This window comes from Calonectris borealis, chromosome 12 (genome assembly GCF_964195595.1).
Source record: "Calonectris borealis chromosome 12, bCalBor7.hap1.2, whole genome shotgun sequence".
Classification (NCBI taxonomy): Eukaryota; Metazoa; Chordata; class Aves; order Procellariiformes; family Procellariidae; genus Calonectris; species Calonectris borealis.
Window position 1 is genome coordinate 12905567 of NC_134323.1, and position 26697 is coordinate 12932263.

At 49.4% G+C, this 26697-nt stretch overlaps 1 protein-coding gene across 2 annotated transcripts in view; it reads right to left on the reverse strand.

Annotated features, from left to right (window-relative positions):
• Nucleotides 1-25906, reverse strand: part of WTIP (WT1 interacting protein) — an 83596-nt gene extending 57690 nt beyond the window's left edge. For both annotated transcript variants that reach the window (XM_075161405.1, XM_075161404.1), the window contains exon 1: nt 24297-25906. In XM_075161405.1, coding sequence (XP_075017506.1) covers nt 24297-25767 — 1471 coding nt within the window. In that variant the 5' untranslated portion in view covers nt 25768-25906. The remainder of the gene's footprint in view (nt 1-24296) is intronic.
• Between the last annotated feature and the right edge of the window lie 791 nt (nt 25907-26697).

Here is a 26697-nt window from a genome sequence, read left to right on the forward strand (position 1 = left end):
GCATAGGACAAAGCTACTGGGAGAGGTCATGGCCACGAAGGGAGGCGCTGGGACCAGTTCCAGGAACGACAGTGCTTATCAGGACACAGGAGCTGAGCTTTACCTGCCTGAGGGATCAGTGCTGCCAGCAGGGCTCGGCCTCAGCCTACTCTTACTTGCTTTGGTAAATACATGGGCTGTCTGCTTTGTCAGAAACTTTTCACAGTTTCAAATGTAGGGTGAGGTGACGGGCCAGGGTTTGGGAACACAGAAGGCTGTAGAAACAAGTCTCAAACACCACCCTCCCCAACTTCATATTTTAGCAGATATGAGCCCAGGGCATGCCTGTGCTGGTGAATTAAACCACAGCAGCTCCAGGTCAGCACTGCGGAGTGGAGATGTCATGGGAGCTGGTATCAGCTCTGATTAGCAGCTGCTGGAAACTGGAAGGCTTTTGTTACTGTTAAAGTAGATCCACCCAGTCGCACAGTGAAAGCCTGAAGCTAGCGCAGCAAATGCTTATTGCTTCATACAGTATGTCAAATTACTGCTCTGAACCATGAAATTACTGACACTATCTGCACAGAGTTCATCCTGTCTCAGCCGCAGCCGGCGTGCCTCTGCATAACTTCCCTTTGTGTGGATCTCCGACTCTGCCGCGGAGCCTCCCGATGGCACAAGGCATATCACAGGCCTATTGTTCTGCGCAGTGTTTTAGTTACACTGACACTTGGTTTACAAATATTCATTCATTTCTCTGCTTCTTGATTTAGTGCATGGCAGTTCCAGAATGATTTATACTTCTCACTTGGCATTTATAGAAAGATCTTTTGCTACTGAGGCAACGAACTGGAAGACCGAGTATTTCTTGTGGCTGCTCTATCTTCTGTGCCGCTTTGGGTTGCTTTGTTCGTGATTCAGAGCTCAGCTGACTGCTCAAGCTTCATGCTCAAGTTGACAACCACAGCACAAGGGCACTTGCAAATAACTTTAGCAACTGAATTATTGACCAAAAAAAAGACAGAAGAAAATCCTGCTTCTAAAAGTACCTTGTGATTACTGGGATTAGCAAAGCAAGGAGACATAGCTGGAGGGATGAAGGAGAGCACCACTGGGAATGAATGACTTGGAGGGAAAAGTGTGTTCGTAAAGTCCTTTCCTGCCCTACTGCCCCTCCACTGCCAAACATCTGAATGTCTCGCTGTGTACATGCATCCTTCTACAGCCCAAAGGGACCAGGTCAACAAGACCTTTCAGCTCAAACCATGCTTATTTTGTCTGGAACACAATGAGTGCGATCACACATATAATTCCATCTATTTGAAGAGTGCAAAATTTCTAGCACAGTGGTAGTAGCAATCATGTGAAGACAGGCCAGGGCCAGCAAAACCTTAAGCTTGTACAACCGCTGGCAGAGGAGGACACACCACCACATCCAGAGAGGCCAGGCAAGCCCAACAGACACACACATGGGTGTCACAGACAAGCAGAAGTGAGTGATGCTCCTGCAGGTCCCAGTTTCAGTCCAGAAAGATCTAATACCAACATCCAAAGCTCCCGAGTGCTCCTGGGCAAATTTCTTGCTGGGAAGCTGGCATTCAGCCCAGCTGAATATTCCCACTGATTTAGGAAAAGGGCAGACCTTCACACTGCATACCCCAATATAATGGGCAAAAGAAGAAGTGGCAGTTCACAGATGGTGATAGAGGAGATTTCTTAAAAAAAAAAAAATGTTCAGGTTGCAAATGCACTCACACAAACATTTGGTTTTTAATTAACATGGATACTGCAATTTCTACGGTGTTTTAATTTCTACAAGTTCATTTAGCTAGCTACACCAACTGGAGATCATCTGAGCTCTGGGATGAGATGCTTGTCCACGCCATTACTTTAGATTTATTCTAGCATAATGCAGGTCAGAATACAGACCTGCTAAGTTTTATTTAAGCTGTTTCCAGTGGCAGGTTTACAGACATCAAGACAGTTTTATTACAGTAAATAAACAGTAAACAAAATATTTAAAGCTTGTATTTTCATCACCTTTCCTTTGTGCTTACTGATACCACACTGTATATCTATCTACACATTGCAGATTTTCCTATATCAGTGACAGTGATCACAGTACAGAACCAGCCAGCAACTCTACTGTACCAGCCCCCTCTTCCAGTTTTGACATTCTTAGATGTCTTTAGCAAACCATTTAGTTGCTCTGTCTTGGCTCTTTTCTGTATGAAATGGGAGCCACTGACACCTGTGTGGTCTTCAGAGAAAAGACAGTTAAACCTTCCGAGATGACATGGAAAAGACAGAATCCATTTAAATGCTTCAGCTTAGAAAAATCTGTGCAACCAGGTAACAACAGTGATACTGAAAGCAGCCCAAATACCCTGAACTCCACAGCACGTCAGACCTGAAAACATCAGCTGCACAGACGTCAAGTTGGAGAGACTTTTCATTACATTCTCCTGACATTGCACATATGAGTCATCACTAATATATGGCAGAAAAAGGTCATATATTACAGCTGCCTTCCTTGACATATTTAAAATGGGTTCACGATTAAACAAGGAGACTAGTCTAAAAGTTTCCAGGTGCACTTTTCTATTTTCTTAGATAACGGTCTATTTCCAGAACGAGCATGACAGTCTGGAAAAGGCACGGCATTACGTAACCACCTTTGGTTATAAATTCAGCAGCTCCTTCCACAAGCAGTACCCAACCACTACACGTCCACAGTGTAGTGGCATGGAGGTTCTTTATCATTTCCAGAAGTATAAATAGGTTTGCTTAAACAAAAGCATGTATATAGGTAGGTATTATACCAAGCTATTTAGAAAGACTGAACTATTCGCTTAAGGAAAGCTGGAAATGACTTAAAAACCTCTGTCACCTCAATCCTCTGAACCAGTTTTTTTTCAGTCACTGCAAGTCCAGCGACTTAAGGATGCTTTGAGAACATGGGGAGGAGGGATATACCTTCCTGTAAGGACATCCTGCAGGGACAACAATTTCAGAAAGTCATTTGCCATAGGTTTCTCCCACCTTCAGCTCATGAAAGATTTTGGTTCTCAGGTACCTGTCCTGGCCAGCCTCACCTTCCCTGCCTTGACTACAGTGAAAAGCCCAGTCTCCTCTGCAGTGGTAAGGCCCAGTCCAGGGAGGTGCTCAGTGCTAGCGCAAGCAGCCAGACTCCCCTACTCCAGCAGGACAGGAAGACTCTCGGATCATAAGAAAAGCGTGTCCTGATGCAGCAAGCTGAAAACCCTTGGGACAGCTGCTCAAATACAGCACTAATGACATGTAAACAGGATATTCTAATTTTGCTTCCTCCACCTCCGGGAAACAGTAACACTAAATGCTATACATGTAGGCTCATTTCCTTCCTATGGATCCAACTGGGGGGGGGGGGGGGGGGGGCGGGTGTGGAAAGTAAAAATCAGAAAATCAACATGCTGCCAACTTCCACAGCAAAATGAGGCTTCTACAGACCTGGGCAATCCCACGCGTTCAGCTGCTCTCCACTGCAGACCTAAAGCAGACAAGTGGTGGCTGTTCCAGGCTTTAGTCAGATTCCTGTCTGCAATGATTCTTACAAGAGGATAACTCTGAGCTTCGCATAACCATGAAAGGACTTGAGCTCCATTTTCACCTTCAGTGACTTGCTCTCCAAGGCAGCTGCAGCCAGTCAGCACCGCTGAGATCCCCAGGAGCGGGCAGATCTGACTTCGCTCAGTAGCGACCCTTCCACCGAGATAGGCAGCAGCGCTGCAGTAGATGAGGGCCATGCTCCCATGACTGAATAAAACCAGCTTTACAACTCTTGGTACGGTATAAAAAGATGCCACACAGTGTAAAGTACTGATGGTTAACTTCATATTGGCAGGATTTCTGCTAGGTCAGGTATCGTCTGTCTAGACTGCTTTGACTTTCTGCTGGATCAGGTATTGTGGTTCTGGATCAGGTAACAGTCTGCTCTCCAGCAGCTAGTGTGAACTCCGGGGTATGTGGTCTATCTGGCTAATTCGACAGAGATGTGAACATGCACTTGATCCACATCCAATCAGTACCGATGAATGATCCAGAAATGCACAAATATCACACTCAGGACCATCTCTCTCCCCTGCTTTATCCCTGTCTCACTCATCTTGACACAAAATGGGTATAAAAGGCCAGAAAATTAGAGAAAAAGAATAGGGCTAGTTTTCTCAGATGAAAACAGTGGGAAACGGGCATGGTTATAGCAATCAACTAAAAAGTATGCGTAGTAAACTCTGCTTATGCACTCAGTTATGCACTGTTTCCCAGCTAGTGATAAGTCATCATCCAGAGTTAGCAGTCTGCATGTCTAGAAACACACTTGGTTTTTTGCCACCCACCTTTCACATTCTCACAGACAGAACCACAGTAGAAGTGCCTGGCTCCTCTGCAAAAGCCGGGCACAGAGGAAAAAATGTACAAGATGCTGATCAGTGAGTTATCTCAGAAAGGACATGGCAAAAAAGGCAAACCCCAACTATAATGGGGTTTTGGCATCATCTGCTCTTTTCGCAACTTGCACACTGCACCCGCAGCCAAACCCTTCGCCCATAACCTCCACAGAGAAACCTGCAACCACTTAGCCCAAGTGCTAAGCTGCTCCTGTTAAAGAACACGTGTCCTGTGATAGCACTTGGCACCAAGATGCAAACAGTGAAATATTCTTTGGCCTCAATGGCTATGTCAAAGGCTATTTGCTTGAGGGGAGAAAGGATTTATCTTTCGAAACGATCACTTTGAATAGCGCTGGCACTGGCGCCCTGGTGCCTAACGAGTCTTGTCTTTACAAAACAGATGCCAGCAGCTGCCAACCTACCAGCCCTCAGCGCTGCGGGACCCAACTGCACATCACAGCAGGCCTGTTCCCAGAACTAGCGCTGGGTGCCTTCTCCACACCCACCCTGCTCACCGTCTCCATGACAAGATGGCAAGGCATCCTCCTTTTAAGCTGGATTTTGGAAGACGGACTCCGTTTCTTGTGGAGCTGGATGCCAGACTCAAGTCAAAGTGGTGAACAAGAGGCGAGATGCTCTTCCCTCCCAGTCCTGACACCCCCCACCCCCTCGAGCATCCCACCGCCCCAACATCACTCACTCAGTGAGTAACCCATCAGCTCCACCACCCACAGTCATCAGACAGCAAAGGAGTTGTGGCTAAATTTTTAGCAACACTTACAAAAATACAACTAAAGCACAGTTGTGGAGCAAACACCTCCAGGACAATTATTCATTAAAAATCTTTCTAGAGGCAGCAAAAAGAAAACTCAAGAACTGCAAAACCAGGGAAAGAGCGAGCAGACAGGAAAGACCAAAGGATTAGGAAGGTAATTTTCCACTTTGTTAGTTACAGTAAACACCTCCAAATAAGTGTGATCTTATGCAATTTATCAGTCAAACCTCTCTTCTCCATTTTGAAAGGTTACACTAAGTGGTGAAATGTTAGTTAATTTACGTCTTAGAGGACCAGCTAAAAAATAACAGAAACATGTAATCTTCTCATAATTATAAAGTCAACACATAACTGATATGAGAAGCCTCTATTCATAGCAGCTAAAAGGAGCATTCATTCCTCTTTACATCATCCCTTCAGTGTTAGTCTTGATGCAATTTTCAACAGCAGGTGAAATCACTAAAAATTGGAAACAGCGTGAAAAATTTTCCTCTATCTGGTTTTAATTAAAATACTCAGCAAAACGCAGAGGAGCAATAAAGAGAGGTAACCCTTTCCACCTCAGTTGTGCTGTCTGTTGACCGTTACAGAGCCCAGTGGAAACCCCACGTGGAACATCAGTGGTAAATATTTTCCCTACTCTTAAAGCAGCAGTTCAGATTAGGATCATGACAAAAGCAATAAAAGATAATTCATATCTGATTACGATCTATGTGGTAGGTGTTTTGTGGCCTTTTAAGTTTCAGAAGGTCCACCTGAGAAGTGGGCACCAGAGTGGCTGCTATTGGGAAGAAAGGATGAGACCTAAGCTGCCCTGTGGGCTCACATCACGGCAGTGGGACTTTCTGTCTGGGCACTGAATCGGAGCTGATGCCTCTCCCACGCAAGACCTACCCACACCAGAAGCTGACACAACCCACTCCCAACCCTCCAGGCCCTGCAGTCCCCTGTTCAGACACAGCTCTCGTGGGCAAACTGCCCAGACACTGGGGATACGCAGTGCATGGACAGAGCACGTGGGCACGCGCTCCCAGGTGGTCGGCCAGGGCGTGCATTCAGCTTCAGTATTCCCATGATTCAAGATGGTTGGGTCTGAACACCAGCTCAAGATGCTGTTGGCTTTCTTTGCCACAAGGGCACACGGCTGGCTCATGTCCGGCAGGAACCCAGAGCTGCTTTCCAGCCAGTGGGCCCCCAGCCCATACCATTGTACGAGGCTGCTGCTCCTCAGGTGCAGGACTTCACGTTTCCCTTTGTTGAACTTCATGAAACAGCCTATTTCTCCAGCCTGTCAAAGTCCCGCTGAATGACAACATATCCACCTAGTCTATCGACCGCTCCTCCCAGTGTAGTACAATCTGCAAACTTGCTACGGGTGTACTCTGTCCCATCATCCAGGTCATTAATGAAGATGTTAAACAGTACTGACGCCAGTATCGACTTCTGAGGTGCACCACTGGCCTCTGACTCAACCTCGTCCTGCTGGTCACAAGTCTGAGTCCAGCAGCTCAACCAGTTTTCAGTCCATCTCACAGTCCATTTACGTAGTCTGTACTTCATCAGTTTGTCTAGAAGGATGTTATGGGCGACAGTACCAACAGCTTTGCTAAAGCTGAGATCAACAACATCTACCGCTCTCCCCTTATTCACCAAGCTTTTCATCATAGAAAGCCACCCCAGTACCCCTGCTCCACATTTTCCCTAGTCTTCCTTTTGCTCATACATCTGCAGAAGCACTTCTTGACTTCCACATCTTTCACCAGATTCAGCTCCAAGCGAGCTCTTGGCTCTCCTGACCCCAACCATGTGTGCTCAGATAGTGTTTTCATATTCCTCCCAGGTCACCTTTCCCTGCTTCCACCTCTTATACATTATACATTTCATTTCTTTCTTAGGAGCTCCTTGCTCATGCATGCAGGCCTCCTGCCGCTCTTGCCTGAATTCCTGCATGTCAGGATAGACCATTCCTGAGCTTGGAGGACAGCAGTCCTTGACAAATCAACCAGCTTTCCTGGACCCCTTTTCTCTTCTTCCTAGCTACTTTGTAACTCCTTTAAGTCAGGAAGGTACAGAATTTATAGATGCAATATCCTAAGCCAGGACAGTCTACAGGAATGCTCTCCCCTATTGCAGGTAGACTGGCCTTCAGATTTCAAGTAAAGCTTTCCCTAAGTAAATTCACAACAAAATGGCATGGGTAAGTAAAGAGCTACCTGTGGATATTTACACATTCAACTCCTACTTGGAGATTTAACTCCCCAGTGGATTCTCTTTAGACCTCCAAATAAGCATAAATGCATTTCTGAGTCTGACTTTTAATCAAAACATTCAGGATCAGTGCGTAAATCACTCAGGTGGGATTTTCCTTCTCACGCGCTAAATCACTGCAGCACAACCTAATGCAACCATTCCCTTAATTGCAGCAAAGCCCTTTTGGAATCTCTCCTTTCACTGTATCCACTAAGAAGTATGTTTGTAAATGTTCCCTGTAAAAACCAAACCAAAACAAAAAAAAACAAACCCACAACTCACAAAACTTCTCTTTTGAAAACTAGCTAAAAGAATTAGTGGTTTGTTGGGGTTTTTTTTGGGGGGAGGTGAGGGGGGTGTATTTATTTTCGCCTTTTTTTTTTTTTTAAATTACTAGAGCCTTTGTTTCCAGATGAATCTAGACTCTTCTGTAATTATATCCATAGAAATAAGGGTAGCTTTTACTAAATCTATGAAGAATCTCTCTACTGTGCTGTCTCTGTAAGGTTAAGACCAAAGTACAGAGTTGGTACTGAGCTGGTGCCTACACATCCCCTGCTTCTCCCACTGGTGCCTTTGAGAGATGAAGGATTTTATCATTTCTGGAGAAGAGCTGTTTGTCTGTTTTAGAGAAGGCATCATTGTTTATTCTCAATTAAAACAGATTCTGTTCCAACCTAGTACCAGTCACAAAAAGCCTTCTCTAGTTGTCTTCCACCAGAGCCGGAAAGAGAGAGATGTCTCTTCAAGCAAAGCAAGAAAAACGAAGTGATCAGTACGAATGGCTGTTCCCCACTGGTTTTCATCTGATGGGAACACAGCTTTTATCTTGCAGTGGTGTCGGCGACTCAGGCTGTCAGGAATGGCTCGTGCCAGTCTCTGGCAGGGAAAACACAGGATGAACATGCATCCTCTTCCCTATCTTTCCTTGAACCAACAGACATATTGTAAAGATGAGTGATATCATGTAAGAGTTAGCTGAGCAACTTACATCTTGCCTAGAAAAAAGCTGTATTCCCCTACAGTACCAGGTTTAAATCCTGGCAGGCATCTCAGTCCTTTTCCTGCTGAAGTAGGTAATATCTAAGCATCTGTTGACAGCAGAAGGGCCTTCAGCTCAAACCCAAAATACTGGATGTCCCCCAGCCTCCAACCTCTTCTTTTCCTGTATAATATTGCCCAGTGCACTACTTGTTACTATTTCTCAATGACCTGATCCTGGAGCTCTTTGAGAGAGGAAAACTTGAAATATTTTATTCCTATTTAGGGTCAAGCATGTGGACTGTTCTCTGTTCAAATCTACACTCCAAACTGCACAGAACAGAACCACCTTTTCTCACCTTTTCCCCCCTCCCCAGGCTTAAAAGTTAGTGCCCTGGCCATGAGCTGCAGGATGAAAACAAACACGCAACTATTTGTTATGGAATGGTCACACTTGACCTTGGAGTCAGTCTTACTCTAATTTAGACCCCAAGACAACGCTTACTCTGTTCTCTTAAGTCAGCTGCTCGGTGAGAAACTGCAAGCTGCATAGTCCAAAAATTTCAAACAACAATTTGTTCGCAGGCTTACTGAATACTTTTTCTGGCTGGTAACTCCTCTTTTCAGAACAGTAGTGTTACAGGAGGAAATGATGTGTGCAGAACTGAGCCCGCACCAGCAGCGTACCCAGGTCCCGGCTGCTGCTCCTTCTTCAAAAGAGGAATGCCTGCTGTTTAGGGAGATGTTTTTACAAGTGATTGCCACCTGGGTGTGTAGTTCTTGTCCTTTGAGAAGGGAAGACTCCCATCGATCTCACTGCAGTTTGGTTGCTGTCCCAATCCAATTTAAAACATATAGAAGCAAAACAAAACTTACGACCTATCATTCCCCCACAGTACCCCTATTATTTGGTTCTGTGCTCAAAATGAAAACAGCTCAGAATAAAAACAAAGTGGTTTTACAGCCACTTTCAGCTCAGCCCTGGTGCTGGCAGTTCTGGACCAACAAACAATGCCTTGATATGGCAAAAGCCTCGAAAACAGCGAGGGGGCAAATGTACAGGCCTAAGCTTCATAATAAAGGTGAAATAACATATTTCTCAAAAATTTAAGCAAATATTGCCACATATTTGCCAGAGCTCTCAGCAACCCCCCTCTCCCTTTCTGAATTAAAGTTCTCTCTTGCGTTTTATACATTGGTTAGGAACATTCATTTAAAAGTTCCCCAAATGCACATGCTGGTGAGGTGCCCAGTCGCACCAGGCACTCCCAGAGTGGCTCTGAAGAGCCATTCGCCCCCACCCCACCGCTGCATGCCTCTTCCTCTCTGCTTTTAAATATCACAGCAAAATTCGTAGCAACCTTGAGGGACCAGAGCAGCCAGCTCCTTGCAGAAGTCGTGGTCTTTGTACAAGCCCACACAGGCCTTGTATTTGCAGGTTGAGGGGGGACAGGAGTTAAGGCAGGGACAGCCCCCACCCAAAGGATCAGAAGAGAGAACAGAGGAACCCTCACTATTGGGATCAGCTGGTGCACATCATCCTCACCCAATCATGTAGGCTAGAAGAGCTGAAGGAAGAAACACTTGGATGTAAAAGGGGAAAAGGGAAAAATTCTTCTTTCACTTGTTACCCTGACATCTGCGGCTTCAGGTCCAGCTAATGTTTGCGCATGCTCGCGTGCTCTCAGCAGCAGCCCAGAGCCTACCCTCGCCCCACTGGCACTGCTGCCCCTGACCTCCCATTCCCATGGGTGGGATTCAGCTGAAAGTTGCCAGGCACGACATACAGCACTGCTGGTGGACAGGGCAGCCAGGTCCACGAGTCCCCCCCACTCTGCTCCGACCCAGGCACAGTGGCCTTCGGCAGCCCCTCCGCTTGCCCTCCCACCTGCAGAGCGGTGTTAGAAATTCCCCACGCTGGCACGCTGTGCGGACCGACCTATTTGGAAACGAAAAAGCTCTAAGCCAATACTCATTCTTCATGGGATACTTTGTCAGAAAAACAAAAGAAAGTACTTCCCCCAGACCTTGCAATGCACCCGTTCTCTGACCTTGCAATAATCTAACACCGGGTTTCCCAATCTGCCAGTCTTTAACCAAGCAAAACACCCGGTAATTTCAAAGGAAATTCTGCCCACAAAGGAGTCCAAGATTTGGCCTTAAGCTCAGGAGCTAGCGTGTTTTGTTTTGTGGGTTTTGGTTGCTGGTTTTTTTTTTTCCCTTCTCCCTTTCATGAGCTACAGAAATAAATTAGATGGACACAAGTGAGACGGGGTGCCCAGCCAGAGCCAGGCCACCACTGTGGCCAGATGGGTCCAAGCTGCTCCCCGCTCCTGCCCGTCATCACTCCCGCACCCCCGTGGGGAAGCCAGGCGAAGCCCCTGCGAGGTGGGGAGCAGAGACGGCAGCAGGGAAAGGCAGAGCTTCACACACTTGGCACACCAGGAAGCTGATCTGCAAGTCTGCACTTGGAGCATCTTCAAAGTATTTTCTTTGTGAATAAATGCAAATCAGCCTCTGGGGATCACCTCTTTCTGGGATGGTTTTTCACCAGCCTGAATTCCTCCCAGGTGTGGAACAGGGGCTGAGAAAGCCCTTCCCCAAAAGAGTAACATCAGTTTGCTCTTACATAGCATGCAAGGCTGTTTCAGCCTAACCCAAGCTACCCCTTCTCTTTTCCCCTTTTCCTAATAGGTCAGGAAGGTTTTTTTGGGTTTGTTTTTTAAAAGAGCATGGTCTGGCACTCCCGAGTCCTTCCACCCCACAGCACAAGGGCTCTCTGAAGCTCTAGGGCAATGTGGGATTTGGGGAGTGAAATTGCCACGCCTTCACTCTGCCAGAAACTACAGCAAGGGGCAACCCTTGCCTTGCGCCTGCCCTGTGCTGCGTTCAAAGCTCCAAGCCCAAACCTGCTGTGGATTTCATTTTTTTCCTCTCTTTGAACTGGGCAGTGACCTGCTTTGCAGGCATTGCTTGTGCAGCTGCCAGGAAACCCTGCACCACTCTCCAAGACTGGCCAACACCTCCGCAGACAGCCGCTCTCGCCAACCTTGCACAGCAACGTCTCCCTCAAAACTAACATACAGAAATAAGACTGGGAGATTCTCCTTCCAGGCCAAGCAAAACTACAAGCTTTTTTCTAATTGTCTGTAAAACTGCATCTAAGACAACACCTGATGGCCACCAAAATTTCAGGAAAAAACATTTAGTATCAATAAGCAGGACCTACTATTTTGCTGCAAAAAAGGGAACCAAAGGAAAAAAGTGGCAACAGTATCCAGAGCCCCCAGCACTTCATTCACAGCACACACAGGGTGAGGGTGCTCTCTATAACCACCCGCAGATCAGAGACAACGGGTGTCACATGCATCACCCCTGTCCATACCTGTTCCTCTGCTCTCTACATCCTCTCCAGGTTTAGGTCTTGATACCTTTAAGTGACTTCTGTTCTGGGCAGAAGACGACAAGGAGAGGAAAAGCAGAGGATGCAGAACTCCACTTCTGGACACAATCTCTACCCCATCCTGCCAAAATCACATGCATGGAAAAGTCAGGTTCAGTCTCTGGATCTAGTCTCTTCATACTGACACTTCAGTGCCCCAAGACAGTGGGATCCTAGCTTCTGCAACGAGGAGCTTTCCTAGGATTCACACGCACCTTCCATAAATCCATCGTATCTTCCTGTGAGCACGCGGAGTGACTTGGGAACTCAGTACCAATAGCTGGCTTTGTACAAGCTGAAAGAGGTCAGCAGGTCTTAACAGAGCATTATAGCCCTCTTTCACACCATTAACTCCACCTGCTCTTTGTTATTTACATCGTAATTTGCAGGAAATTGGTGTCTATCTCTCAAGATACCAAGTTCCCAAGCAAACTGCACATCGCTTTTACAGTCAAAGCACAAAGCAGCCATATACCCAACAGCTCCACGGTGGATGCGTCCTGGGAGGTACAGAGGCGGCCGGGCAGGCCAGGCAGAGAAACACAGCAAGGGTAAAACACAGATGTGAATTTACTTATTCCCTGATCTCTGTGGTGTAATAAAAACAACTAGAGATGACTCCAAGCTGCCAGAAACAAGTCAAACATGCCCCCGTGACCTAAATAGGGCTGTCATGAATGAGGGAGGTCTGGATTTATCAGATAAGTGTTCCATTTTCTAAATAAAAATTTAATTAGTTAATACGTTGTATGGATTTTATTTTGAGATGTCTTGAGGTTTTTTTCTGAGTTAAGTCACTAAGGTCTGCACCTGAGCCACAGGGGTTTTCCACCAGAGCAAGTGCATCGCTTGCTGTGAACCACTGCTGCTTTACAGGGCTGCACCGCAGAGCCTCAGGAACAGGTACAACAAGCCAACACGCTTTCTAAGACAACCAGCTACTGACCTACACTTCAGAAAATTACATGCTTATTTCTCAAACCAGCTCAAAATCTGGACTCTAACGCACTTGATTGTTGTGCAGCTCTGTTTTCTATCGAGTGTTTAGATCTGGGAAACATGGCTTTGATTAAAAATGGGCAACCCACCAATTGCAGAGAATTTTCACATAACTGCTTGGCAAAAAAAAATGAGCTGCAACAGTTATTAGCCATTCATCAAAACTTCTGCCTTGTCCCCTGAGGAATTTACCTGTTTCCTCCATCTACACCTGAGAATTGGGATGCTCAACGTTCACAGCATGGCAACTGCCACAACACAGAGAGAAACACTGAGAGATCCAAGATTTTACCAATTACCGCTCTTTCCACTGTCTGGTATAAACAGTTGTTTTGTCTCAGCTGATGTTGGGCTCCAGTATCTTTTGCTTCTTCTACCTTTTTAATTTTATTTTATTTTTAAAACAAAACCAAAAATCAACATTCTCTTTGAACTAACGTAGTTAGGAGACGTGGAAATAAGAGTGACAGGTGAGACAGTCCACAGAGACCACGGGTCTAATCCTGCTGCCTTTCACGTCGAAGACAAGAACAGGCAGGGCAGCAGACAGCAGCGTATGGCCCGGGTTAGCAGGCTTTTTTGAGCAGAGGAAACCATGGACAAGTAGCAAAGTCTATTCGCTGTCCCCTTGCTCAGAACCATTCCCCCAGTGATTATTTTCCAATCATTCAACATCTGGCCCAAACAAATGGATTTAGTAGGAATTTCACACCAGGAACAAAGACAGAACACAAAACCAGGATCCTACTCTAACACTACTGAAGGCAATGTCATATCTGCAAGGCCAGGAAAACAGCATCAAGCCCCAGCAACAGAGACCTCAGCCGTCTCAATTCAGTCAGATCAGCACTTGATTTATTACAGTAAAAACCAATCATACTTCTCCCCACCTTGTTAGAAATCCCTTTCCAACAAAGGTTTCCAATCAACTAGTCCCTGCACATGTGCTGCAGTTTTGCACATGCAAAGCCCATGCACAAAAATGAACCTCCAATCACTCGCATTTAGATCTGGGACATCCACACACACTTGCCTGGCTCTGCGTTTCAAGTTCAACAACACACCACACTGACCCAACCAGGGACCTGCGTTCAGGACTGGCCTTTCCCGATGCTCCCCAAAACCCCACAGGCTGGGACTGCCAGTACAGAGGTAACATTGAAGGAGATGGAGGAAGTACAGCAGAACCACCCAACTTCCAGCCCAGGAGCTTGACTCGTGGGATCCCAGTTCCCCGCACTGCATACACTTGGGGACGCGCTTGCAGCACAGGAGAAAGGTTTATGCAATGACCGCCAGAACAAAAGGGTATTTCCCATGCCTGGGAGAGGCCACAGGGTCTCCATGGACCACAAGAAATATGATCCAAGAGAGCTGGAGCATCTAAATATGCACAACTGTCAAACTGCATTTAGGAATGGCTTTTCGTTTCTCTTTATTTTAACTTTGAAATTTTCTCATTTTTTCAAGTGGCCACATTAAAAGGGAGAAAACATCTTGTTTTCACTTTCCAGAAGTTCTGCGGTGTTGCAAGTGAAACAGTTCACCAATTAAATAAATGTTTGGATGGCCAGGAAAACATCTGAGAATCCCCAGCAGTTCTACAATAGTGATCTACTTCTCACAAAAACTATAAACATGTTCTGAACTGTAAGTGAGCCTTGTTCAGCCAAATTCTTAAAAAAGCAATGGTATGTAGCCGGACATGACCTTTTAAACCTATTAAATGCCTCTTCATGGTCTATTTGATCCACTCCCTGGCTATTTCATGACAATATGTGGTATGAATATTCTTTACATTTGCACACTGCCTTCCCTGCCCTTCTCCCAATATTCACAAATACACGCATTCACCCCCACAGCAAGCTAGATGCATTTCAGTGCTGCTGCCTGCAATTCAAGACTTCACAATTAAACATCTCCCCCACATCTAGCCTTAAGTGTTTGTGGTGTTATTCCAACCCGATTACATCCCTCTTCAAAGTAATTTGACTTCTCATCCCTGGCACTGGGAGGAACTCAGTTCTCTGTTAGGTGCCTCAGCTCCCAAAAACTCATCAGGGGGAAACTCTAAGCATGCGTGCAGTGCACAGGCAGCGTGCGGAACCCATCGGCAAACCCCACACCAGCCCAACCCCGACAGGCAGCACCAACCAAATCAGCCCAATATACCCCTTCTTCCAAGTCACGCAGTAGCTGCCGCTGTTGCCCCCTCCTCTCAGCAGCAGGGAAGGCCAGGGCTCGCAGCCACGCTGGGCGAGACGACGGCTGAGCTGCACTGGTCAGCACACGTGCACCACCGCAACCTCATCAACGCGGGAACACAGAGGTTTAAACCCAACTACCTACAGGTTTTCATGCAAAAGGAACTTTTCCAGCATTTCAAATTTGAAAATAGGTGTCACTAGCAATAAATCCTTACCCCCAGCTGAGTACTCCTGTGTAAGCTCTCACATGTTTTATATGCACAGTAGTTCTCAGCTGAGCATTAAATGAGTGTTTGTGCTCTGGGGTGCTGGGGTTTTTTCCTTAATGAGTCATAGGCCTTTTCTTAAAAGTTTGCTGGAACGCATAAATGTGACATTAGAGATTTAGTAAAACTGCTCCAAAAAACAAGGAATGATGTTTCAGACAATGTGAAATACTCCAGATGGAAGAGATATATGACTTGCTTGGCCGTTTTCTTGTGTTTCTCTGTCTCATGGCACAGTAACAAACAGGCTATGCTGATAAGGAGCTAAAACAACACAGTGAGGTTAATAGAAAGAGAGAACACATACCACAGAACAGAAATATCTGCTCTAATGTAGAAAAAAGGGACAAAATCCACCTCCAGAGACAGCATCCACCCAGGCACAGTGAAAAATCACATAAAAAGCCAGCCAAACACTGACATTTATTGGTTGATCATTAGCACATCTGCTAATTTTGTTCAGAGCTGAAGGCTGGTCTTGCTCCCAAACAAGCCAACAGGAATCCTGCTGCCAGCCTCGGGAGCCGTCACGCCCCTGGAGCATCTCCAAGCAGTGCCACATCACTGCCCCAGGTACTCCATCCTGTCAGGACTTGAACCTCTCAGGCAGTTGAACGCAGCCCTCCAAAATGAGCCTTTTTAAGCTCGTAATAAAGCTTACAGACGCACATTCCTGCATTTCTTCCTTTTTGCTGCTTCAGTTTTGCTTTGTATCACACATTCCCAGCCCTGTCAGAGGAGGCACTTTGTCCAGGATGGGCATAAAAATCAAACACCGCTCTAAGAGACCTAGTTTCTCCAGCCACAGAATAAGAAATTATTTTGGACACAACCAATGCCGAGAGCAGAACCACTCCACTTTGGCAGGCTGCAAGCCAAAGCACGGACTTTGAGACACCACAGGAGTGGCTGCACCTCCTCTCCCACCAGCGGGGCGGGGACCTGGGAAGCAGGGTCCCGCAGGATCCCGACACCTTCACCCCAACAAGGACAGCTGCCCAAGCACCCGGCCGGCTGGCAGCCGTCGCCGGACAGCACTGCAGGGTTACATCCTCTGCCAGTGCCCGAGCTGGGTCCGGGACAGAGGAGACGCCTCTCCAACGCCGTGGGGCTCCAGGCGCTGCTGAGGAAAACCCCAGACTGTGACTCTGCCAACGTGCTGTGAAGCACTGTCCTGTGATCGCTTTTGGGACAGATGATGTAGGCAGGAGGCCAAACCCAGAGCTTACTAAATTTCTGCAAAAATTTTTTCGTTTTAGTAAAACTGTTTGGCTTATCGCTGCTGTTTTATTTTCTTTCCGTTGATGAACGACCCTTTTAAACATCTGAAAATTACTTTGCCAGATTTTTTTTTTTCTTTTTTTTTTTTAATAATCATTTTAGTATTTGGCAGATTCTCTTGCTTTGAGAAGGCTTTCTAAACATCCAATATCCACATGGCTGTAACAGACACATTTATATCCTAATTTATTAACCATGGATATTAAGGATTTCAGCCTAGACTGGTATCTTTGCTGCTGCCACCAAGCCATCAGCGGGAGCACACGAAGTTGTATTATTTACACATTTTACATATAAAAAAAGATACAACTTCAGGGAAATTTTCCACTAAGAAGCATCAACTTCAATCACGTAACTACAGCTACTTTGACAATTACCTGTTCCTTCACAACAGGGTCATGTTTCTACTCTGCAAAATACAGCGGCCACAGAATCCATTAAATGATTTACTCCCAATTCACACACCACCGTGTACAAATTTCCAGTGCGTGATTTAACATCAAACTGGGACATTGGCACACATAAATCTTTGTGGAGGATCAGGCACAGAGGCTAGGTAAACAGCTGCCAATACAAGTTAAACTCTGCTAGAGAAACAGTTTTTTACTTTGAATCTTGCTTAGGATGTCTCCCTGACCCCCGTAAGAGGGCATACCTGATTGGGGTTTTTTTTTGGGGGGTGGACACAGGGAGAAGGGTGTGTTTAAAAGCCTGGTGTTACTTCTGGGAATTTGAGCCCCTCTTACTTGAGGAATGCAACACAGACCTGGCTTGGAGCTTGTGACAGAGCCCTAAAAAACGAGCAGATATAATTAATTGTTCAGCGTTTCACACAGCAGCCCCGTGGCTCTGCAATCACCAGGGGCACAGCGCGCTCCAACCCAAAGCAAACTGCAACGCAGGCTCCACTCAAACCTTGCAAACCACTATCCTTTCCACAAGGATACGGACTCTTTGAAACAGGAGAAAAGAAACTTCCTTCTCTGCACACATTTTGCATGTAAATGATCCCCTTTACTTCAGACCCGTAGAACTGGGCGGCTCGTCCCTTCCCTCCCCCTTGGCACATTGCTGCATCACCCTGTGCCTCAAGAGCAACCAGGTACGATGTTCACAGCGGTACGCACATGGGTACATTTCCCAAACCATAAGGCGTCAGGAAAGGGTAACAATTAAACCAGGAGTTACTATACCACAGCAGTGCATATGCCTATGCTAACTCTTGTATTATACATCCAAACCTCTGTATTGGAAAACTCACCTGTGGTAGCCCTAATAAAACATGTGGCGGTTCTTTGGAAGTCACCATCCCCCTCTGCACGCAGTGCTTTTATTATAATGCAGAGAGAACTCAAGAGTAAAAGCATGAACAACAAAAACAAGCAAAAAACATTCTCTACCAAATAATACCCCATTCACAGTCAAGTTTCCTGCAACTGAAGGTAAAGAAAGCAGTTGTCCCCATTCGTAACACATGCTTCCGTGCAAGTTTAGTGGCCAAAATTTCCACTTAATGTTAATTGTACATGTTACATGCATGTAGTACTTAATAAAACATAAACACACTTATATGCCACATCTCTCCCCTCCTGTTATTACATATGACGTGGTTTATCACTTCCCAACTTCAGGGAGACTCACAAGCATGTGCATGGCTGGCAGTGACTGCAAGAAGCCACCTAGAACCACTCCCTGTGTTCATAGGACATTTCATACCACAGACAAAACCAGACTTTTTTCCAGCTCTGTTGACTTGTGCTATCACGCTTATTTTTTGCGTCCCTCTTAATTGTCTTGAATTCTTTCTACATTCTCTCCCCTTCCTACGCCTTCCTCCCTTTGGATGACCCTCCAGCTCCAGGCTGTCCCTACCGCTATTTACCATTACCTTCTTGGCTCATTCAGCCCATCGCTCACTCTCTTCCCCTCTCCTCTACTCTCATGCACCCAGGCACACGCAGCAGCACCGTTCACTCTCCCCTTCACGCACACACAGTCTGCACTGCCTGTTGTAGGATCAGTGACAGGAGGACAGGCTCCGGGTAGCTGCGAGCCACCAGATGCTGCTAATTCACACATACGCATCTCCCACTGCAGCTCTTCTTGCACCTTCCCCAGCGAACACACACCTCCCTTGTCTGACCCCATTTTTGAGGGCTTTCTTGCATTTCAACTAAAAAAACCTGACCACTCTCAAATCAGTTTCAGCAATACATCTTCCAGCTGTAATTGGGAGATTAGCAAAACCAAACTCTGAAATAATGACCTGTTTGAACACTTCAGGAGACCACACCATGTAAGTTTATTTATATTTAGATGTTTGCCTATTAAAGGCTCGAATCTGGTGGAAAAGAAATAATTTTTCACAGGACAGCCTCAACTGCAAAAAGCTGCAAAAGCTGAAGGATCTCAGCTGCTTATCAAAGCTGAATGGATTTCTAGGCCCAGATAAAGAGAAATACAAAGTAATTCCCAGACAATAAATCTTTGCTTATTTCCAAAAACAGTACCAACCATTACCTCTATTTTGATGGAAATAGGAAAGATCCAATATCTCACAAAGAAAGCTTCAGGAAATCATAAGACAGAAAACAACACTTTACTGTTCTGGTCACCAACTGCAAGCTCACATAAATTTCATTCAGATTTTCAAATTCTATCTTTAAGCAATGCAGATTCTAGGGACTTACCGCTGTTACCTGTCTTAATTTTGATCTCACTTGCATATATACCCTTCCATCACATCAACCTGCACACACAAAAGAAACATGAACGTACAACTCTGAACTCACAAGCACATTGTAGGGCCCAAATGCCAATCCTGCAGTGCCAGCAGGATTTCTCAATACAAAGAAACGGATTTGCATGGAGACTATGTTCATAAAGGGCAGAAAGGGCCCGGATGGGTCTAGGGATCTATTTCTTCCCTTCACCTACCTACCAGGCCAAAGCCTTTTCAACAGAATGTAATCAGCCACGTTTCTTGGTGGTGCTCCAAAAAACATGTGCTGGTACTACTGGGTGGCTTTCTGGAAAGATCCAGGAGCTCTCAAAAGTCAAGCCTACTTGCTAGGGTAAGAACGAGCTTTTGCTAGACAGATGACTACAGTCACTAGCAGAATCCAGACTTTGTGTCTCATTCTGAGACATCAACCGACCCCTGCTTCGCTTGGTACTTCTCAGAGGCTGCTTCCCTCAGGGTGGAGAGGGGTCAGACAAAGGTGACAAAAGACGACAAGAAAGGCGACAGCTCTCTGCAACGGGACTGCTTGTTTCTCACTGAGGAGTTCCGCATGTGGTATGAACTTGCTGTATTCTCCGTATCAGATGTGAGAGACGCAGGGGTGACGTGGCAGCAAGGGGCAAGAAAGACACTTGATGTGCAGAGATGGGGAAAAGCACCTTCACAAAGGGCACTGCACAGGGGTGTCGAAGGACACCAGCAAACTTGCTTGTCTCTCTAGACTTTGCACAGGCAGGACAAAATCCATGCTCCCGCCACCTCCCTAGTCTCATGGTGCCTTTTCCATCTCCTCTTTAGTTCAAGACGGTGAGACAATTAAATCGCTTCTTGCACTGGATCCCACCACCCTGACCAAGATGAGCAGACAGCCCTTGTTGGGCAATGGCTGTAGCACAGCAGGGGCTGCCAGGAATGCAAGATTGCTGCCTGCACCCCTCTGTTGCCCCTCCTTCCACTTCTGACAACACACCAGCCGAGCTACAGGACAACCAGAGAGATCTTGTTCAAAAACAACAGCCAAATCAGCACGACCGTTCAACACGATGACACTTCCCTGCCCGGCAGATGACAAGCCATAGGTTTACAATCAGTCCCACAAGGTTTACAGTCAGTCCCACAAGGACTTGGATGAGCATGCCAAAATCCAATTTTTGCCTTAAACTGTCTTTTTTCGACACCTAGACATCAGACTGAAGAATTCTGCAAAGAAAACAGAATTGAAGCCAGCGCCTGAGCTGATGACTGTCCAACACCCACAAATGTCTTGTTGACACCTCAGGATGCACATTCAATTTAAAACATCCCTGAAATACAACTTTGACAATTCACCTCATCATATACAAATGCTCAGCTGGGAACAGTTATGAAAGTGAGTGAAAGTACTTTTTTATTACCTCTCTTCTCAGCATCTGCCACTAAACTGAGCACGTTTACTAAACTGTCAGTACCTTGACAAGGGACAGACAGGGGGGTCTCAGAGGGTGGAGGATGAAGCCATTTGGACAGGGGTTGCACAGGAAGCAGCTACAAGGGCATGAAGTCTCACAGCTTTACCCAATCCAACTGCAGGCTGCTGCCAAAGGAACTGTCTCAGCCTCCTGGAGCCCTGTCTGCACCCTCTCCCTTGGGTCAGCTCCAGCCACCTCATCGACAGGGATGAATTAGAGCAGCTCACCGATCCAGCGCAAAACAACCCTCCCTCTCCCCTTCCTTCTCTGCAGGCTTCATTTTCTGTAAGATCAGTGAGCACATGTGGCTGCAACATGCTGGTGGGAACACTTGGAAGTGGCAGGGTGCTACCTCTCAGCTGTGCAACTGGGAGTAGGGCAGATGCAGAGTGCTCCTTTAGCGGCACTGTCATCTTCAGTCAGATTAGACCAACTGCGGAAGGGCGTTTTCCTTCTCTCTACAGATGCACTGAAGCCTGCCAGAAGAAAGGGGAGGATGGAGAAGGTGAGGCAGTAAAGCCAAGCTCCCAGCACAGCACTGCTCAGAGCCGTTGACACCAGAATGGGCAGAGATGGCTGTCAGTCCCCTGGACCTGCCAGGTTGCACACTGCTTGGCCCTCCCAGGGCCCCTCCGATGCTCAGACCCTGCACATGTCCTCCATCATGTATGTATCTGCCCCAACTATAGGTTCCTCCTGAAGTGGAGCAGTGAGGTGTAGGAGAGCAGCCAGGGACTGCCAGCACAAGCACGATTAGGGGAACACTCAGACAAACTGACCCACAAACAGAACAGGGTACAGTTGCTGCTCCTCCAAACAGGACTCGTTACTCACTTGACCTCAGTTTCAAAATAACACACTGCTCAATTTTTGAAATTTTCCTTTTTTTTTTTGGGGGGGAGTGAAGGGGAGGCACAGAACACAGTAAAATTACCACTGTCCTTATATAAGCATTTACTCACTAGGCAATTGAGTTCATCTAATTAAGAGGCACTAGACCATCTCCTCTGTTCCCTCTACCTTGTTAAGACTATTGGCTCAACACTTCTGTTCTCCACGGGCATCACAGAACACCCCACGACTGCCTTCGGAGAGTGCCAGACACCAGCACTAAGGGAGTGAATGCGTAAGCAAAGACTTCAACTGTAGTATATGCAAGCTGCTATGCAAATCAACGCATTTCTCCTTGCTTCCCTGTATTAACCTTGTTTAAGACCCTCTCAGGTAAGTCGAACTAAATAGCAGACTTCTCCCCATCCTGTTCTCGCTCTCCTTGTCTCTGACCCATCAGCCTGCAGTCATCCCTGCCAACTCCTCATGTGCTTGTTCAGCCGAAGCTCAGCATTCGCCTCCATGGGTGATCTGAACCAGAATTGCGGGATCAAGCCCACCAGGATTTATCAAAACCTTAAGAACTTACAGAAATCAACTTTGTGTTTTAAAGCACCCCAGTTTTCTGGGTTTCAGCTGCTTCCAGGGTGCAAGTCACAGCAGTGCTTCCTTTGTGCTGCTACAACAAATACCTACAGAGCAGCTGGTACGTACGCTCTCTAGGCATAAAGGCACAAGCTTACTGCTGATCCTACATAGGATGCATCTGCGGAGGTTTAGGGCATGCTGCAACACGTTGCTACAGAATATACCTGCAAGTAGTGACACTCACAACAGGCAAATTCTTATAAATAAGAAAAATCCACTCACAACACAGATTCCCCAGGGCTGCTCCTGGAGTCCCTGATCGCACACCCCGCTTCCCTGGCCACTGGAAACCCCTCTCAGAGGCTCAGGACAGATATAGCTTGTTTCTTACTCTGCATACATCTTATTTCTCAATCTCTCACTGTATACCATGGAAATTTTGAAGGCAACATTTCTTGCTGTTAGTGTATTAACGAGCCCTCCCATCCAGCTTCTGCACCTACTCAGAAGTGAACCGTTATTGTCCTCAGCTGGAGTCACTTAGCTGGTGAAGAGTACCACGCCAGGTGCCAGACCCTGCAAAAGATGCGGTGGATGACCGTCAGTTTTCTTAGACCCACATGGGATGGAGGGAGGCAGTAAGCACTGCATTCAGCTTTCTTTGTCTGGGCACAAGAGCTTGTTGAAACTATGCCACTGCAGTTCACAGAAAGATTTTCCTCATAGGAGGAGGTACTGCTTGCTCAGCTACCTCTGCTGATCAGCCTAGGTCTGTCTCACTACAAGCACCTTGCAGACGCTTGCAAGAAGGCCTGCAACTCCCACCTTCCATGCAGAGTGCACTAATGCTGTGCCAAAAGCGCTCAGCATCCTCGTGTTTGAATCAGTGACCAAGGTAATGTATGTCTCCATCCTCAGCAACGCTCGTGTCTGTCAGAAATCACACACCGCCAGGGAGCCTCTACCCGTGCCCAAGCGGCACACAAAGGCACAGAAATAACTGTCCCCTCAAAGGCCACGGATGAGGGCTGGCTCATCCACAGTCCCTCATCTTCGTAGGCCTCTTTCTCTCTCCTCTGCCGGGAGCTCCTACGCAAGGGCCCTCACTCCTTATTCAAGCAGGGAACAAACTGCTCCTGAGGGCTGCCCAGGTCCGGCACTCGCCCGGCTCATCCGCAGTCCCCAGCACAGGAGAAACAGGGCAGTATTTGCATGCCCCAGGATCACCTTTCAAAGGCATTTTGGTCTCTTCCACCCAGTACAAAGTAAGAAAGACAGGGGAGTTTAATCCTAACTAGTGTGACTACTAAATGTGTTCACTTATTTCAAGAAGTTACTTTTGTTCTATAAAGCAGCAACAGAAATTCAGGAGATGACCAACAGGCTGATTTAGCCTCAGCAAGCACAGGGAGCTCTCCTCTCCCCCAAACTCCCCTCCTGTCCCAGGGATGATACCGACCCCCGCCAGCCTTGCATGCTGAGCGGACCCCCTGAGAGGCCTCGCGGGGCAGAAACAATGCCAGGGCTCCCACGGGCACCCCAAACTAGCACAAAGATTTTACCGAATGAGGCACTAAAAATTGCTTCACCAGCCACGCTTGTCTTCTATAGAAGTTATCCCAGATGGCCTGAGAGCACAATCGCAAACGCCACAGCCTCAGGGATGCTGGAGGTTATCGGTGAAGCTTCAGCAGCCCAAGAGGAAGGGAGGCAAACGAGAGTCACTGTAAGCCCCAACAGCACACACAGCTTCTGTAACACCTCAGACAAGTCTCCCATCCGCACGTGGAAGGGGACGTGCCACGCATCCTGGCGAACAGCGTAAATAGACAGGAGAGAAATCAAACACAGGAACGAACTATGGCACGAGCACTTCTGACACCAGTTAGATGGACGCTATTTGTGGCGATACGGGACTTCAGCAGGTACCTGGTCCAGAGCTGCCCTGGGCATCACACGCTCACCTTCTCCACAGCCAAACCCAGCTCCGGGCAGGGCCCGCGCACTGCGGCCCCTCAGCCTCTCGCCCCCTCCAGCCCCGCGGCCGCCCGCACCCCACCCCGGCGGCTCACTCACCGAAGTACTCCTTCTTCATGTGCATCTCCAGCTCCTTCTCCAGCTCCAGCGTCAGCGCCTCCAGCCGCCTCTCCGCCTGGCTGGGGCCGCTCTCCCGGCACGGCGTCACCTGGTAGGGGAGCTTGAATTTGGGAGCCGAAGCGGAGCCTTTGGTCGGGCTGTAGGCGTAGGGGGGCGCCGCCTCGGGCGCGGCGGCCGGGTGCTGCTGGTCGTGCCGCGGCGGGGACTGGGCATGGATCTTGTGGTAGACGTCCCCCAGCTCGGGCACGGCGCCGTCCTCCTGTAGGCCGGGCCCCAGCAGGGAGGAGCGGGGCGAGGGCAGCTGCAGCTCGGGGTAGGCGCTCATGGAGCCGCGGGAGCTCCGCGAGCTCTGGCTGGAGATGCTGGAGCGGGGGCTGACCACGGCGGCGCCCGCCGCGCCGCGGCCCTCGGGCCCGCAGAGGCTGGAGCGGGGGCTGGCCAGGGCGAGCCCGGCGCCGCCCGCCCCCTCCGGCTCGGCGCTGCCCGGCGGGCCGTACCTGGAGTCCGAGTAGCTGGAGCGGGGGCTGGTGGTGCAGGAGTACTGGCTGGCGGTGCTGGAGCGGGGGCTGGCGTGGCGCTGGTCGTAGCCCATGCTGATGCCGCTGGTGCGGTTGCTGCTGGGCTTGCTGCCGCCGCCGTCGTAGCTGGTGAGGCTGGCGCGGGGGCTGGAGTGCTTGCTGGTGTCGCTGGCCGTGCTGGCGTAGCTGGAGCGGGGGCTGAGGGCGGCGCCGTCGTACTGCACCAGGCTGGCGCGGGGGCTGCCGTACTTCTCCTGGCCGGGCACCACCAGGCTGGAGCGGGGGCTGGAGAACTTCTCGTAGGGCAGCGCGGCCGCGCCGCCCAGGCTGGAGCGCGGGCTGGAGAACTTGCCGTGCTCGGCGACGGGGCCCGGCGAGGAAGCGGCCAGGCTGGCCCGCGGGCTGGCGGCGCCGTACTTGCCGTCCGGGCCGCCGGCCGCCCGCCCGCCGCCCTTGGCCACGTAGCCACCCTCGTAGGCGCTGCCCGCGGCGTAGCGGTAGCCCTCGGCCGAGTAGCGCTTGCCCTTGTCGGCGAAGCCGCTGTAGCAGGGCAGCGCCACCTCGGAGCGGGTGCACAGCCCCTCCTCGCAGCACGGCGGCCCCGCGGCCGGCGGCGGCTCGGCGGCGCGGCCGTTGGCGGCGCGGAGCGGGGCGGCCGGCGCCGCGGGCGGGTAAGCTTTGCCGCAGGGGGCGGCGGTGGGGAAGGCTTCGGCGGGCGGCGGCGGCGCGGCGGTGCCGTTCATCTTCCGGCCCCGCTGCTCCGCCGTCATGTGGGCGGCGATGACCCGCTTGGTCTCCTCCAGGTCGGGGTGCAGCGCCAGGTCCCGGCGGCCGCCCCGGCCGTACGGACCCTCCGGGCAGGGCTCATAGAGGGACAGATCCTCCATGAACTTGGTGGCCTTCAGTGCCATGTCCTCCTCGTACTTCTCCATGCTCGGCCGGAGCCCGGCGCCGCGGGGCGGGACGGCGAACTCTCTGCGAAAGCACAGCCCCGAGCAGAGAAAGGAAAAGCCAAAAAAAAAAGCCAAAAAAAAAAACCCCAAACACCCCAAAAAAACACCCCAAAAGAAAGCCCCTTCCCGCGGTCCTGGCGGGGCAGCGGCGGGACCCGGCTCCTTCTCCGGAGGGCTGCTCAGTGGCGACCAGGCGAGGCGGCAGTCACCTCGGCGGCATCCCCGCGCCGCAGCGCTCGGCTCGGTGCGGCCGGGCTGCCCGGCGAAGCGCGGCGAGCGGAGACGAGGAGCCCCTGTGTCACTTTCCAGCCTTAAATAAGTTGCTCGGTCCAGTCAATGGCGCGCTGCGCGGAGGAATTTGCGCTCGGCGGCTCCCTGCCCCCGCCGCCCCCGGCCGGCCGCCCCGCGGCGGGGCCGCGGCCCGGCCCGCACCTCCGGGCGGGGGGCGAAGGCGGCGGCGGGCCCGGAGGGGCTTTGCGGCGCGGCAAGCGGAGCGCGGGGCGCGGCGAGGCAGGGACTCCTTTGTGTGGGGCAGGAATGCGAGGAAGGAGACTGGGCGCTGCGTCCCGCTGGAATGTAGTTAATGCCGGAGCCAAACAATGATTTTCACCGAGTCAGTCAGGGAGAGGGCGGCCGCGGCGCTGCTCGGCGGTGGGGCCGGCAGCTCCCCTCCGCGCCGCCCGCTCTCCTCCTCGGCCGGCGCTTACCGAGCGCTGCTCGGGGCTGGCTGGCTGGCGGGCGGTGCCGCTGCTCGCCGCGGACCGGGAGGCGGCGAGGCTGTCACCGCGCCCCGGGCCGCCGCCGGGCGGGAAGCCGGGGGCTGAGGAGAGTCCCCGCGCGGGGGCTCGGCGGAGCGCCCTGAGGGAAGCCGTGCACGGGGCGGAGGGGGGGTCTGCCAGGGAGGGAGGC